The sequence below is a fragment of the Leucopleurus acutus genome, assembly GCF_964270905.1.
Source record: "Leucopleurus acutus genome assembly, chromosome: 3".
Classification (NCBI taxonomy): domain Eukaryota; kingdom Metazoa; phylum Chordata; class Mammalia; order Artiodactyla; family Delphinidae; genus Leucopleurus; species Leucopleurus acutus.
In genome coordinates, this window is record NC_139145.1 from 14632681 (window position 1) to 14647848 (window position 15168).

General features: G+C 42.8%; 1 protein-coding gene and 1 pseudogene across 3 annotated transcripts in view; one reads left to right on the forward strand and one right to left on the reverse strand.

Moving 5' to 3' along the window:
• The window catches only part of ZNF496 (zinc finger protein 496), a gene marked incomplete at both ends in the record, with an annotated part of 35232 nt that extends 21058 nt beyond the window's left edge, over positions 1–14174 (reverse strand). For both annotated transcript variants that reach the window (XM_082836659.1, XM_082836658.1), the window contains 3 exons: positions 7448–7524; positions 13170–13353; positions 13785–14174. In XM_082836659.1, coding sequence (XP_082692785.1) covers positions 7448–7524; positions 13170–13353; positions 13785–14174 — 651 coding nt within the window. The remainder of the gene's footprint in view (positions 1–7447; positions 7525–13169; positions 13354–13784) is intronic.
• Positions 2318–3474, forward strand: LOC309960107 (mitochondrial transcription rescue factor 1-like; annotated as a pseudogene). Its single transcript has 2 exons — positions 2318–2568; positions 2774–3474. The product of its transcript is annotated as a mitochondrial transcription rescue factor 1-like (transcript).
• Positions 14175–15168: the final 994 nt, after the last annotated feature.

Genomic DNA, 15168 nt, shown 5'->3' on the forward strand with positions numbered 1-15168 from the left:
GGCCTGTCTGCAGCAAGAATCCTGTTAGGTTGGTCTAGCCAGAATCCCTTCTATCCCTGATGCTTTCTCTTAGTAATTTTCCATCCACTGACCCCACCCTGCTCCTTGGCTATAAGTTCCCATTTGCCCATGCTGTATTTGGAATTAAGCCCCACCTCTCTCCTCCACTGTAAAATTCCGTTACAGTGGTCCCTATACCTGTCAACATGGTCCTGAATAAAGTCTGCCTTACCATCTGTAACAAGCGTCACTGAATTTTTTTTTTAACAATATAAAGATATACACTTGACAATGCACTAGGCAAACAGAAATGGAATTCTTCGAAATGTTCAAGTAACCCACAGGAAGTCAAGAAAAAGAAAATGAAGAAACAAAAAACAGAACAAATAGAAAAAAAACCAGAACAGACTTAAGCCCTAACATGCCAATAATTACATTAAATACAAATGGTCTATGTACATCAGTTAAAACACAGTGATTGGCAGAATGGATTAAAAAACATGACCCAACTATATGCTATCTAAAAGAAACTCACTTCAAACCTAATGATACCGACAGGTTGGAAGTGAAAGGGTGGAAAATATTTAATATGCAATTATTAATCAAAAGAAAGAGTAGCTATATTTATACCAGATAAGGTACGTCAGAATAAAGAAAATTATCAGAGAGAGGGGGACATTACATATAATAATAAAAGGGTCAATCCAACAAGAAGGCATAGCAATCCTAAATGTGTATGTCTCAAACAAAAGAGCTGCAAAATATGTGAAGCAAAAACTGACAGAACGGAAAAGAGAAATAAATAAATCAACTACTACAGTTGACAAATCAGCTACTGTAGTTGGAGACTTTGACATCCCTCTCTCAAAAACTAATACAACAATCAATTAGAAAATAAGCAAGGATACAGAAGGACTCAATAGCACCATCAACAAACAGGAGCCAATCAGCATTTATAGAACACTTCACTAGACAACAGCAAAATGTTTTGTTATTCAAATGGCCACAGAATATATACCAAGACAGACCATACACCGGTCATCGAAATCCTGGAAGGAGAGGAGAAACTCCCAACAAATTTGAAGGAGTTGAAATAATACCGTGTGTTCTCTGAAAACAATGGAATGGAACTAGATATTAATCAATAGTAGAAAGGTAACAGGAAATCTCCAAACCCTTGGAAATTTAACACCACACTTCTGAAGTGTGATAAAGAAGAAGTCTCAAGGGAAATTTAAAAATACATTGGAGTGACTGAAAACAAAAATACATTGTATTATAATCTGTGGGACCTTGTTAAAGCAGTATGGTAGCTAAAGCAGGGAAATTTATAGCACTAAAATGCTTACATCAGAAATGCTTACATTTGAGTCTCAAATCAATTATCTAAGCTCCCACCTCAAGAACCCAGAAAGGGAATAGTAAAACAAACCCAAACATGCTAAATGAAGAAAATAATATGAGAGCAGAAATCAATGAAATTGAAAACAGAAAAATAATAGAGAAAAATCAATGAAATAAAGAGCTAGTTCTTTGAAAATATCAATAAAATTGAAAACCTCTGAAATGATTGACAAAGAAAAATAAAGGCACAAATTTTCAATATCAGGAATGAAACAGGGATATCACAGACCCTGCTGATTAACAGAAAGGATGATAAAGTTAAACTACAAATCACTCCACACACAAAAATTTAACAACTTAGATGAAATGAAACAATTCTTTGAAAAATACATACTACCACAACTCATCCACTATGAAACAGATAGTATGAACAGCCCTATAACCACTAAGGAAGTTTAATATATAATTAAAATACCACACACAACCCACCCCACCCCCAAACCTTCAGGTTCTTATAGTTTCGCTAGAGTATCCTACCAAATGTTCAAAGAATGAACACTAATTCTATACAATCTCTTTTAGAAAACAAGAAGAGGGGACACTTCCCAATTCATCTTCTGAAGCTAGTATTACCCTGAACAAAACTAGTCAAAGACAGTAAAGAAAACAAACAAACAAAAACCACTGACAGGTATTGCTTCACAGCAAGCACATGGGAAATATGGGCAGGGCGAGCTCCAGTCCCCTGCCCGCGCTCCTGCCAGGTCTCCGCGTGAGTCTCTGGCGTCCTGCCCCAGCCGGGCCAGCTTGGGACGCCCCGTGGATCCGGGGGCTCTTAGGGACCTTGCGAACCCGGCGGGCTGAGGCCGTTTTCCCCTGGGCCCTGCCGTTCCTGTTGGCTGCAGACGCATGCTCGAGGACGCTGGTGTCCAGTTTCCCTTGACCTTGAGGACCCGGGAAGGTCGTAGGAGCCATGGCTATGACTAGCCTCAGATTGCCCAGAAGCGTTTTAAGAAAGCCAGATGCCTGGATTGGGCTCTGCAGAGCGCTACGAGGGACACCTTCACATAAACACTGTGCTTCCTGGAATGGATACTTATATTTGTCTAGTACCAAGTTAAATGCTTCAAATTATAAAACATTTTTCCATAACATTTTCTCACTGAGACTCTCAGGGCTTTTTATATCTCAAGAACATATTTTATGGGCTTCCCTGGTGGTGCAGTGGTTGAGAGTCCGCCTGTCGATGTAGGGGACACGGGTTCGTGCCCCGGTCCGGGAAGATCCCACATGCCGCGGAGCGGCTAGGCCCGTGAGCCATGGCCGCTGAGCCTGCGCGTCCGGAGCCTGTGCTCCGCAACAGGAGAGGCCACAACAGTGAGAGGCCCGCATACCGCAAAAACAAAACAAAACAAAAAAAAGAATATACTTTCCCATTTTCCATAAGACTCCAAAGTAATGTAAACTCTAAAAAATCCACTAAAAAGACTGCAAAAAGTGGAAGATGAAGGGGACTCATGAGATGAGTGAGCAGGAAGAGGAGCCAGAGGACGATCCCAGTGCAGTCAGAGACCATAAGGACCTGGACAAAGTAGTGCAGGCTTTCCGATATGATGTTATCCTGAAGACGGGCCTAGATATCAGGAGAAACAAAGTGGAAGATGCATTCTACAAAGGTGAACTCAGGCTGAACGGGAAAAAATTATGGAAGAAAAGCAGAACGGTGAAAGTGGGAGATACATTGGATCTTCTAATTGGAGAGGATAGAGAAGCAGAAACAGACAGTGATGAGGATTCTCCTGAAAAAAGTGTTTGAAGAGAAGACCAGCAGTGAGAAATAGAGTGGTGTTACGGCGGTGGAAAAAGTTAAAATTGTCTAAAAAAAGTACACTCAAATAAATGGGATTGCTTTTTAGCAAAAAAAAAAAAAAAATCCTTAACAAAATAATAGCTAATAAAATTCAGCAATATATAAACAGAATTTTATACCATGACAAGAAGGCGTTTATTCCAGGGAAGCAAGGCTGGTTCAATATTTGGAAGTCAATCAATACAATCCATAATATTAACAGCCTAAAGAAAATTCACGTGATCATATCAACTGAAGTAGAAAAGGTTTTGACAAATTCAACAATCACACATAATAAAAACTCCAGAAAAATAGGAATTAAGAAACTTACTCAACTTGATAATTTATTTAAAATTTACAGCTAACATTATACTTAATGGTGACAGACTGAATGCATTTCCCCTAATATCGGGAACAAGGCAAGGATGGATGTCTGTCCCCGCTGCTGCTATTCAACATTGTGCTGGGAGTTCTAGCCAGTGGAATGAGGCAAGAAAAGGAAATAAATGCATAAAAACTGGAAAGAAAGAAAGAAAACTGCCTTTATTTGCAGATGACACGATTGTCTACAGAGAAACTCCAGGAACTGTTTAAAATAAAATAAAAACCCCAAACCCTCCTTAAACTGATGTATGAATCCTGCAAGGTCACAGAATAGAAAATAAACATTCAAAAATCAATTGTGTTTCTTATACTATAAATGGATGTGTTATCATCAAAATTAAAAATAAAAATTATAATTCCTCAAAAAATGAAGTACCTACATATAAATCTAACAAAACACATACAAAATTTATATGCTAAGAACTACATAACAGTGATGAAAGAAATCAAAAAAATAAGTAAATGGAGAAGCATTCTGCATTCACAGATTGAAAGATTCAGATGATAAAAATGTCAGTGCTCCCCAAATTGATATACAGGTTTAACAAAATTCCTATCAAAATCTCAGTTATACCCTTTATAGATATGGACAAGATTATTCTAAAATTCACAGAGAAAGGCAAAAGGACTAAAATAGCTAAAATAATTTTGAGAGAAAAAAATAAAAAAGGAGGAATCAATCTACCTAATTTCAAGACTTAGTAAAAGGTACAGTAATCAAAATTATGTACTATTAGAGAGAGAGAGACAAATAGATCAACGGAACAGAACAGAGAACCTGGGAAAAGACCCACACAAATATGCTCAATGGATTTTTGATAAAGGAGCAAAAGCAATTCAGTGGGGGAAAGAACGTTTTCAACAAATGGTGCTGGAGCAACTGGACGTCCACTGGCAAAAAACATGAATCTTGACCTAAGTCTTACACCTTATACAAAACTTAGAGATCATGGACTTAAATGTAAATGGATCACAGATCATGGATTAAACGTATCATGGACTTAAATGTAAAATGCGTACGTAACTATATAACTTTTAGGAAAAAACAGGAGAAAATCTTTGGGATCTAAGACTAAGCAAAAGAGTTCTTAGACTTTACACCAAAAGCATGATCCTTAAAAGGAAAAACTCACAATCTGGACTTAATCCAAATTTAACACTTTTGCTCTGCTAAAAACTCTGTTAAAGGGATGGAAAGACAAGTTCCAGAGTGAGAGGATACATTTGCAAAATACATATCCAACAAAGGACAAGTATCTAGAATATATACTGAGCTCTTGAAACAACAGTGAAAAAGTAAATGGTCCAATTAGATCACAGGCAAAAGTCATGAAGAAACATTTCACATAAGAGGATATTCACATGGCAGCTGAGCACCTGAAAAGATGTACAACATTATTAGTCACTAGGGAAATGCAAATTTAAACCATAATGAGATATCACTCATCAGAATGGCTAAAATAAAAAAAGTGACAACAAATGGTGGGAGGATGTGAAAAATGTAGATCAGTCATACATCGTTCATAGGAATGCAAAATGGTACAGTCACTCTGGAAAAGGATGTAGTAGTTCCCTGAAAAACTAAATAGGCACTTGCCATTCAACGCAACAACCGAATGCCTGTGCATTTACCCCAAAGAAATGAAGATCGATGTTCACAAAAAACCTGTACACAAATGTTTACAGCAGCTTTATGCAAAATGGCCCCAAATCGGAAACAACCTAGATGTCCTTCAACAGGTAACGGGTTAAACAAACTGTGGTATATCCAAACCAAGGAATTCTACTCAGCACTAAAAAAGGAATGGACTACTGATACATGTAAAACCCTGGCTGAAGCTCCACAGAATTATGCTGATAAATCCATTTATATAATTTTTTTGAAATGACAACATTACAGAGATGTAAAACAGATTAGTGGTTGTCAGAGAAGGATGAGAGCATGGGGTAAAAGAGAAGTGGGTTTGGCTGTAAAAGGCAACATGGAGGATCCTCCAGTGAAGCAAATGATCTGTATCCTATATGTATCAATGTCAATGTGCTAGTTGTGATACTGTATTATATTTTTACAAGATGTTACCATTTAGTGTAAAAGTACAAGGGATCTCTTGTTATTTCTTACAACTACATGTGAATCTACAATTGTGTAAAAAAATAAAAAATATATAAACTTTATGTGCACCCATGATCATAGCAGCATTATTTATAATAAAAGGTGTGTCCATCAATGAATGAATAGATAAACCAAATGCATTACATACATACCATGGAATATTATTTGGCCTTAAAAAGGAAGGAGATTCTGACACATGTTACGTCATGGATGAACCTTGAGGACATTACGCTAAATGAAATAAGTCAGTCAGAAAAAGACAAATACCGTGGGATTCCACTTTTATGAGCTATCTAGCGTAGTCAAATCATAGAAAAAGTAGAATGGTGGTTTCAAGGGGCTGGGGGTATGAGGGAATGGAGGGAATGAATTACTTAATTTGTGAGGAATTTCAACTTGGCAAAATGAAAAAATACTGGAGATTGGCTACACAACAATGTGAATATGTTTAACATTACTGAACACTTAAAAACACTACTGTACATTAGAAATGGTTAAGATACTAAATTTTATGTTATGCACATTCTACCACAAATGAATTTTTTTTAAAAACTAAAAAAAAAAGACCTTCACAATGGTGATTTCTAGTGCACTAGGCAGAAACTGTCCTCAATAGAGTGATAAAACAGCATTGATTTATCAAAATCTACATTTTCCTTTCACAAGATGAATACCAAAGCTCATTAGATATTAAATTCACAGTATCTCCTTGTGTGTCATACTGGTCAAAGGTATCAAGTTTTAATAAGAAATATGAGTTTCATCTCCTTTGGGTCATTTGTGTTCAACAACTACCACAGTACATAGAGGATGCTAAAACACGTGTGCTGAGCACTAGGGCCCATGAGTACAGCACTGAGGGAATAGAGACACCCCATCCCATGTACCCTGGTTAATTCCTTCCTATCCTGAGCCCTCTCCACTCCCCAAGTTTAAAGTCTTATTGAATGCACTGTGCAGACAGCAAACTTGAGATGTGTTTCCTGTGCATCTACTGTCCTTCAGTCTTCCAGCTGCCAGGGAACCAGAAACAAAACAAAGTCCATACCTTCACACAGCCCATTCTTGTGGGAGGAGATGACTCTGTGGTACAGTAACTAAATTTTATGCCAGCCAATGGAAAGCGTTAGAAATAAAAATGAAGGGGTATGGTGGGAAACCAAGGCCGAAGGCAGAAACCGGGCTGCAAAGAGGTGGGTGAGAGCACCTGCCAGACCAACACCAGCCCCTATCCTGTGAGGACACCTGAGAAAGTAAGCCTCATGAGGGAACACGGAAGGGGAAAATGCAGAGGAGGTTCCCTAACAACTCACTGCACGGTTGTGTGACGGTGCTGAAATAATCTGTGCTTTTTTCCTCCATTTCCTAATATTTCTGACATAGCTACTACCGTGATTATTATTAAATAAAAAAAATACCCTATGAAGTAAAAGAGTGAAGAGGTCTCTCTTTTTTCACAGGAAAGGAACTCTAAGATGCCAAGAGGACAACAGACGAGGACTCCAGGGCATTTGTTTTCCACCATCTTTGTTTGCACAAAGGCTCCCGAAGGTGACAAACAGCCAGGACTACACAGGCAGGAGGGATGCAGAAGAGCATCTTACAAACTCATGCCCTTCCTGTATTAGTTTTTCTCTGCTAGGGCTGAACCACCTGTGGGGCAGACAGCAAGCTGGCTCGGGTCCTGGAAAAGCTGCCATGCAGCTTAGAGACAGGCAAATATGGGGTTCTCAAAGACCCTTGAAGAAAACACTCACCGGGGGCAGCTGGAGGGCAGTCACCTGCTGTGCGTCCCTCAAACTCGCTTCCTGAAGAAGGGAAGTGTCTTGCAGGACTGAAAGAGATCAGAAATGGATAGCTCATAAAATCCTGGGTCTCTTTTTTCACCTGTAGAAAGAGGATTACCAGATGATGCACATAAAAAGCACCCGCGGGACTTCCCTGGCGGTACAGTGGTTAAGAATCCGCCTGCCAATGCAGGGGACACGGGTTCGATCCCTGGTCCAGGAAGATCCCACATGCTGCGGGGCAACTAAGCCCATGCACCGCAACTACTGAGCCTGCACTCTACAGCCCACAAGCCACAACTACTGAAGCCTGCGCACTTAGAGCCTGTGCTCCACAACAAGAGAAGCCACCGCAAATCACAATGAAGAGTAGCCCCCGCTCGCTGCAACTAGAGAAAGACCGCGCGCAACAACAAAGACCTAACATAGCCAATGAATAAATAAATAATTTAAGTAAAAAAAAAAAAAAAAAGCACTTGCAAAATAAGGATTTCTGTCACTTTGCTTTCAGACATGTCAGTGGGGGCAGTAACAGGGAATGCCTGGGGTCCAGTTGGCTCTGCCACCAACTAGCTATGTGACTCCCTGAAGGTCCAGGGATGTCAGCTGTATCATCCACAATACAAGGGAAATGAAGGTTAGAGGTCCATGGAGTAAAAGGGGTCAGTAAGAGCTGTTAGCAATTAAGATTATTGTGGAACTCCAGTGTCATATAAATTTATACATTTATAAGTTTATAAATTGCAAAGCTCTTTAAGAAAGATTATTATCTCTATCAGATGCTTCTGGAAGAGCACCTCCCACAGTGCCCAACCACCATCACTCAAAATGTGTACACATTGTAGTACTGGGATCATCTCACTCTCCCTTATCTTGGGCTCCCAAGGGCTTCTGCTACATTCTCATATGATTTCTCTCCCCTGACCAGCACGTGCCCAGGCTTCTGCAAGAAGTGAGCCACATACCTGGCCCATGGTGCAGCCATGTCGAAATGAGCTGTTTCAAAAAGGTACCCCTTTCACAGAAGAAGCTGCACTATCACCTCTCAGTTTGGAGAAAATCTGGGAGGTTACCCACAGCTCATGATGTGAAATCAGTGTCAAAGCTAACAGTAGAAGCCAGTGTTCCTCACCTCTCACACCTGGGACACAGAGCGTTCGGCAAACAGCAGGGGCAGGTGTGGCTATTTGGAACGACAGCCTGAGACAGGAGCCAGCTCAGACCAGCAGTGACACTTGGGTGGGGGTGTGTGAGGAGAATTCCCCACGGAAGGCAGCCTCATCACTCCGCTGCCAGAAGCTCAGGCTAGGTGGGCATGGATTCGAGGAAGGCATGTTTTCATTCTGCTCTCATACCTACCACCTTCTGGGGTATAAAACACAGCCCTACCCTCTCTTTCACCATGATAAATGAGCACATCGACGCTTTAAAGATTACTTTGGACAGCTTCCAGCCTCTAAACAAAATCTATATTTTGGGGAAAAGCTTCAAGATTAGGAACTATATGGCTTTTACTGGAAGTGCTTCCCAATGATCACCTGAACGTTTAAGGTGTCAATAGCTAACTCTCACTATGCCTACTTTGTCCATTCATTATTACTCAAGGAAATGGAAGCGCTGACCCTTTTGATCCAAAGCCCATCCATGGTAGCTGGATCATCTCAGAACTTCACCCGGAAGTGAGTAGGCTGCTACAGTTCCTGAAGCACCTCCTCCTCCTGAGGGTCCTGTCATGGCCATCATCAACCTGCATAACCCAGGCTGCTTGCACATGCATTGTTTATTTGGGCAAATGGTTGTTTCTCATGCCTGTGGTTATGGGCTGAATTGCATCCCTGCCAAATTCATATGTTGAAGTCCCAACCCCCAGTACCTCAGAATGGGACTAGATTTGGACATAGGGCTTTTCAAGAGATAATTAAGTTACAATGAGGTAATTGGGGTGAGCCCTAATCCAATATGCCTGAGGCTCTTATAATAAGAGGAGATTAGGACACAGACACACAGAGGGAAGACCATGTGAGGAAACAGGGAGAAGATGGTTGTCTAGAAGCCAAGGAGAATCAGGTCTTAGGAGAAACCAACTCTGCTGATACCTTGATCTAGGACTTCCAGCTTTCAGAACCATGAGACAATAAATTTCTGTTGTTTAAGCTGCCCAGTCTGTGGGACTTTATTATGGCAGCCCAAACAAACTAGCACATCTGTCTTGACTTTTAACCAAGGAGAGGCTGGAGCGTTAATTTGATTTGTACAGAAACCAGTATCGTTTCACACATAAAGAAATGTAATATGTAACTTTTAAAAACTGAAAACCTTATTACAATGACAAGGACAACTTCTGTGAATCATAAGAACGCATTCCTGGTCTCCTCATACTTTCTTTTTCCATCTATAACTATAGCACAACTGTAGCACAAGTCTGCCCAAACTAACCCTCACACCCTACAGGTCACTTCCTTCAAACAGAGAGCACCACTTCTTTCCATGATGATTAACTACTTCAACTAGAAATCATGGGCAGGAATTCCCTGGTTGTCCAGTGGTTAGGACTCCATGATTCCACTGCAGGGGGTACGAGTTTGATCCCTGGTCAGGGAACTAAGATCCCGCATGCTGCATGGCACAGCAAAAAAAAAAAATCAAAAAAACCCAAACAAACCATGGGCAGCTCAGGCCCCCTGTTCAGTATTTTATGGGTATCTAGGCATACCTCATTTTATTGCACTCTGCAGATATTACTTTTTTAAAAAACTGAAGGTTTGCGGCAACCTTGCATCAAACAAGCCTACTGGTAACATTTTCCCAAAAGAATTTGCTCACTTCATGTTTCTGTGTCACATTTTGGTAATTCTTATAACATTTCAAACTTTTCCATTATTGTATTTGTTACGGTGATCTGTGATCAGTGATCTTTAATGTTACTATTGTAATTGTTTTGGGGTGCCGTAAACCATGCCCATATAAGACAACAAACTTAACTGATAAATGTTGTGTGTGTTCCAGTGGCTCCCATACTTCTCTCCCTCTCCTCGGGCCTCTCTATTCTGTGAGACACAACAATACTGAAATTAGGCCAATTAATAACCCTACAATAGCCTCTAAGTGTTCACATGAAAGGAAGAGCCGCATACCTCTCACTTTAAATCAAAAGACAGAAATAATTAAACGAAGTGAGGAAGGCACGTCAAAAGCTGAGACAGGCTGAAAGCTAGGCCTCTTGCACCAAACAGCCAAGCTGCAAATGCAAACAAAAAGTTATTGAAAGAAATTAAAAGTGCTACTCCAATGAACACACAAGAAAGCAAAACCGCCTTATCGCTGATATGGTGAAAGTTTTAGTGGTCTGGAGAGATCAAACCAGCCACAACCTTCCCTTAAGCGAAAACCTAATCCAGAACAAGACCCTAGTTCTCTTCAATCTACTAAGGCTGAGAGGTGAGGAAGCTGAAAAAGAAAAGCTTGAAGCTAGCAGAGGTTGGTTCATGAGGTTTAAGGGAAAAAGCCGGTCTCCATAACCTAAAAGTCCAAGATTTAGCCAAGATCATGAAATGAAGGTGGCTACACTGCACAACAGACTTTCAGTTTAGACAAAATAGCCTTATATATATTGGAAGAAGATGCCACCTATAGGGCTATCAGAGCTAGAGAGAAGGCAATGCCTGGCTTCAAAGCTTCCAAGGTCAGGCTGACTCTCCTGTTAGGTGCTAATGCATTTGGTGACTATAAGTTGAAACCAGTGCTCATTTACAATTCCAAAACTACTAAAATTTCCCTTAAGAATCATGCTACATCTACTCTGCCTGTGCTCTATAAATGGAACAAAGCCTAGATGACAGCACATCTGGTTACAACATGGTTTACTGAATATTTTAAGCCCACTGTTGAGATCTACTGCTCAGAAAAAAAGATTCCTTTCAAAATAGTACTGCTTTTTGACTAGTCACCCAAGAGCTCCCTGATGAGATGGACGAGATTAACATTGTTTTCATGCCTGCTAACATAACATCCATTCTGAAACCCACAGGTCAAAGAGTACTTTCAAGTTTCAAGTCTTATCATTTAAGAAATACATTTCACATGGTAATAGCTGCCATGCACAGTGATTCTTCTGATGGATCTGGACAAAGTAAACTGAAAATCTCCTGGAAAGGATTCACCGTTCTAGATGCCAGTAAGAACATTCACGGGAATTCCCTGGCAGTCCACTGGTTAGGACTCGGTGCTTTCACTGCCGGGGCCCAGGTTCAATCTCTGGTTGGGGAACTAAGATCCCACAAGCTGCGCGGCACAGCCAGAAAAAAAAGAACATTCATGGGAAGAGATCAAAATATCAACATTAACAGAAGTCTGAAAGAAGGTGATACCCATCCTCATGGATAACTTTGAGAGGTTCAAGAAGAGGAAGAAACTGCAGATGTGGTGGAAACAGCAAAGAGAACCAGAACTGGAAGTGGAGCTTGAAGATGTGACTGAATTGCGACAATCTCATGATAAAACTTGAATGGATGAGGAGTTGCTTCTTATGGACAAGTAAAGAAAGTGGTTTCTTGAGATGGAATCTACTCCTGGTGAAGATGCTGTGAAGACTACTGAAATGACAACAAAGGATTTAGAATATTATATGAACTTAGTTGATAAAGCAATGGCAGAGTTTGAGAGGACTGACTCCAATTTTAAAAGGAAAGACGTTCTGTGGGTAAAATGCTATAAAACAGCATTACGTGCTACAGAGAGATTGTTCGTGAAAGGAACGATTCAATGGATGAGGCAAACTTCATTATGGTCTTATTTTAAGAAACTGCCAGGCACCCCAACCTTCAGCAACCACCAACCTGATCAGTCAGCAGCCACCAGCATGGACGCAAGACCCTTCACCAGCAAAAACATTTCATCGTGCTGAAGGCTCACATGATAATCCGCAATAAAATATTTTCAATTAAAGTATATACATTGATTCTTTAGACATAATGCTATCGGACACTTAATAGACTACAGTGTAAACACAAATTTTTTATGTACTGGGAAACCAAAATTTCATGTGACTCACTTTATTGAGATTATCTCCACTGGACAGACCAGGAAACTGAGGCTTGCAGAGTTTAGAAGCATGCCCTGGGTCATACCTGGAGGATTCAAAGCCAAGTGTATCTGCTGCTAAAGCCACCTGACTGTGGCCATTGGTGCATTTTGTACAGATATTCAGACACGTCTAGCCAACATCCATGCTCCAAGTCCTGAAGATACCACCCTATCCCCTAGGAAGCATTTTTATATTTCTTTGCAATATTATAACAATCCTGAGAGCGGAAGTTGCTTGGCTGGGGAAAGAGCGGTTCAGAGAGACAAGAGGACATGGCCATGCTCAGCTCCCCACACAGGCCCTATTGGGATGGCGACGGTGCCCAGCTGTCCCCAGACCAACAAAGCTGAGAGGTGCGCCCTCAAAGAGACAAGATGATGCAGCCTCAAAAACACCTACCCATAGTAGAGGTCCCTCTGGGCAGATCTGGCACCCATGAAGAGGATACTCTCATGAGATTCTGATTGAATTGCTCTAGGGAAGAACCAGACGCTGAAAATGGTTCCAGGCTACTTAGGGGGAAGGAGAGAACTAAAAATGTCAAGAGCTACTTCCAATTGCACAGGACTAGGTACAAACACCCCTTCCCCACTCCCTTGGGCTCCCTACCTGGGTCCCCGCTGAGCTGGCCCGAGAGTCTGCTTGGAAGCCCGGGGCCCTGAGCCAGGGCCATGGGCTGGGCGTCCTGGCTCTTTGCAAGGTCACTCTGGGGTTCTGCTGGCAGCCGCTCCTGCTCCTGGTCTGGAGGGCTGTCCCCATCGTCAATCACCACGGGGTCTTCACAGTGCTTGAGCTGCAATCCCAGAGAGGGCTTTTCAGAGCTCGGTGGAGGGGTCCCTGGCCAGATGAGGACCAGCAACTGTGCCAGGGACTGGGCAAACCCCTCCCTCCCTGGGCCTGCTGACTGTTGACTCTACCGCTAGAAGCTCAGTCCCAGCCTTGTACAGGGCTATAAAGTGCGGGGGCGGGGGTAACATAACCATGCCACCAATGAGGGCCTTTAGGGAATGGAATCTGCTTTTTTAGAAAACCAAACTTCAATGTGGGCATAACTGAAGCACACAGCTCTAGATGGAATTCCTCATCCCTGGCCAGGGGACGCGTGACCCCACCAAACCATCAAAGCACAAGGTGGCCCCCCTTTCCACACCTGCTGCCCAGCCCCACTCTCTCCCTCTCCCTTCCCGTCCTCCCAGCCAGCCCAGCCCAGCCCCCTCTGCTCACCCATTGCCAGGGTCTCCCCGGCTCTCGTTCCAGTGCTTCCACAGCAGCCACAGCCTGATCGCCACTCTCAGGTTCCTGGGCCCGCACCCAGCCCTGGATCTCCCGGGGCAGGATGGCCAGAAACTGCTCCAGCACCAGCAGCTCCAGAATTTGCTCCTTGGTGTGCCTTTCAGGCCGCAGCCAGCCCCGGCACAGGTCCCAGAGGCGGTGCAGGGCCTCCCTGGGGCCCGCCGCCTCCTGGTAGCAGAAACGTCGGAAGAGGCGGCGGGAGGACTCGGGGCTGGGAAGCTCACCCTGGGGGCTAGGGTTCTCTCCCGGTGGGCTCCTCATTTTCCTGGGCTCCTCACTTTCCTTCGGAGCCAAGACTCGGGGGCACAGGGCTGTGGGCATGATGGGATTTGATGGGGGTCAGCAGCAGAAGACGACCCTATTTCCAAACAGAAATCACTGGCTTCAATGTTCTGGTCTCCTGCAGTAGTTTTTTGGGGGTGGTGATGGGAAAAGTGAAAAAGCCCACAGAGACCAGCCCTTGGGAGAAGCCCTGGGACATGTGAGAAGTCTCAGTGTGGATGATCCTTAAACAAAGGGAGAGAAGGAATGACCCCATTCCCAAAAGCATCATTTTGTGATTCCCCTAACTGGGTGACTGGACAAACAAGGCAGGGAGTCCAGGAGAAAATCAGTGGCATTTCAATGTGGCACTGGCGTTCCAAGCATCCCAGGAGATCAACAGGGCCGCATGCAGGAGAGAGATGTAATTAACGCTCTGTGGTACCTTCGGTGTCCAGGTCCTCCTGGAAAGGACCTGAAATGGACGAGCTGAGAAGGCCGCTATCTTGAGGCTTCAGAGCCAAAGTCACCGTCCTTGCCCTTGAGACCTTTACAAAATGAGCTAAAAGGACAAAGACAGACATGCACAGGAAAAGTCTTCAAAGCTGATCCAGGAAATTCATCCTGCTGGTGGCTAGGGCTGACGATCAGTGCTAGAGCAACACCGACTGAGAATCGGCCCTGCTCAGCGGACTATGCACTGGGAAGCAGGGAATAAAGCAGACAGCCTAGGAGATCCCCAGACAAGAGATGGCGAAAGTCAAAAGAGGCAGCCACATTCCGAGTTTCCTCCAGAAAAATAACATCATGTATTTAAAAACATCCGTGCTTTCAGATGAACCTCCACCCAACTCACTAAAGTCTGAATAGTAAACTTTAGCGTATATTTAGCGATGTATGGACCTTCCACCTGGCCTCCACCCATCTTGCCTTCTCTTCTCTTCAGACCACAACGAAGAAAACCACACACACCTCACAGACCTTTCTCAGGCGGAACAGAGGTTGGGCACTCATGGCACAGCCTCCATATCTGTAGGGTGGGGCTCAGGGGCCC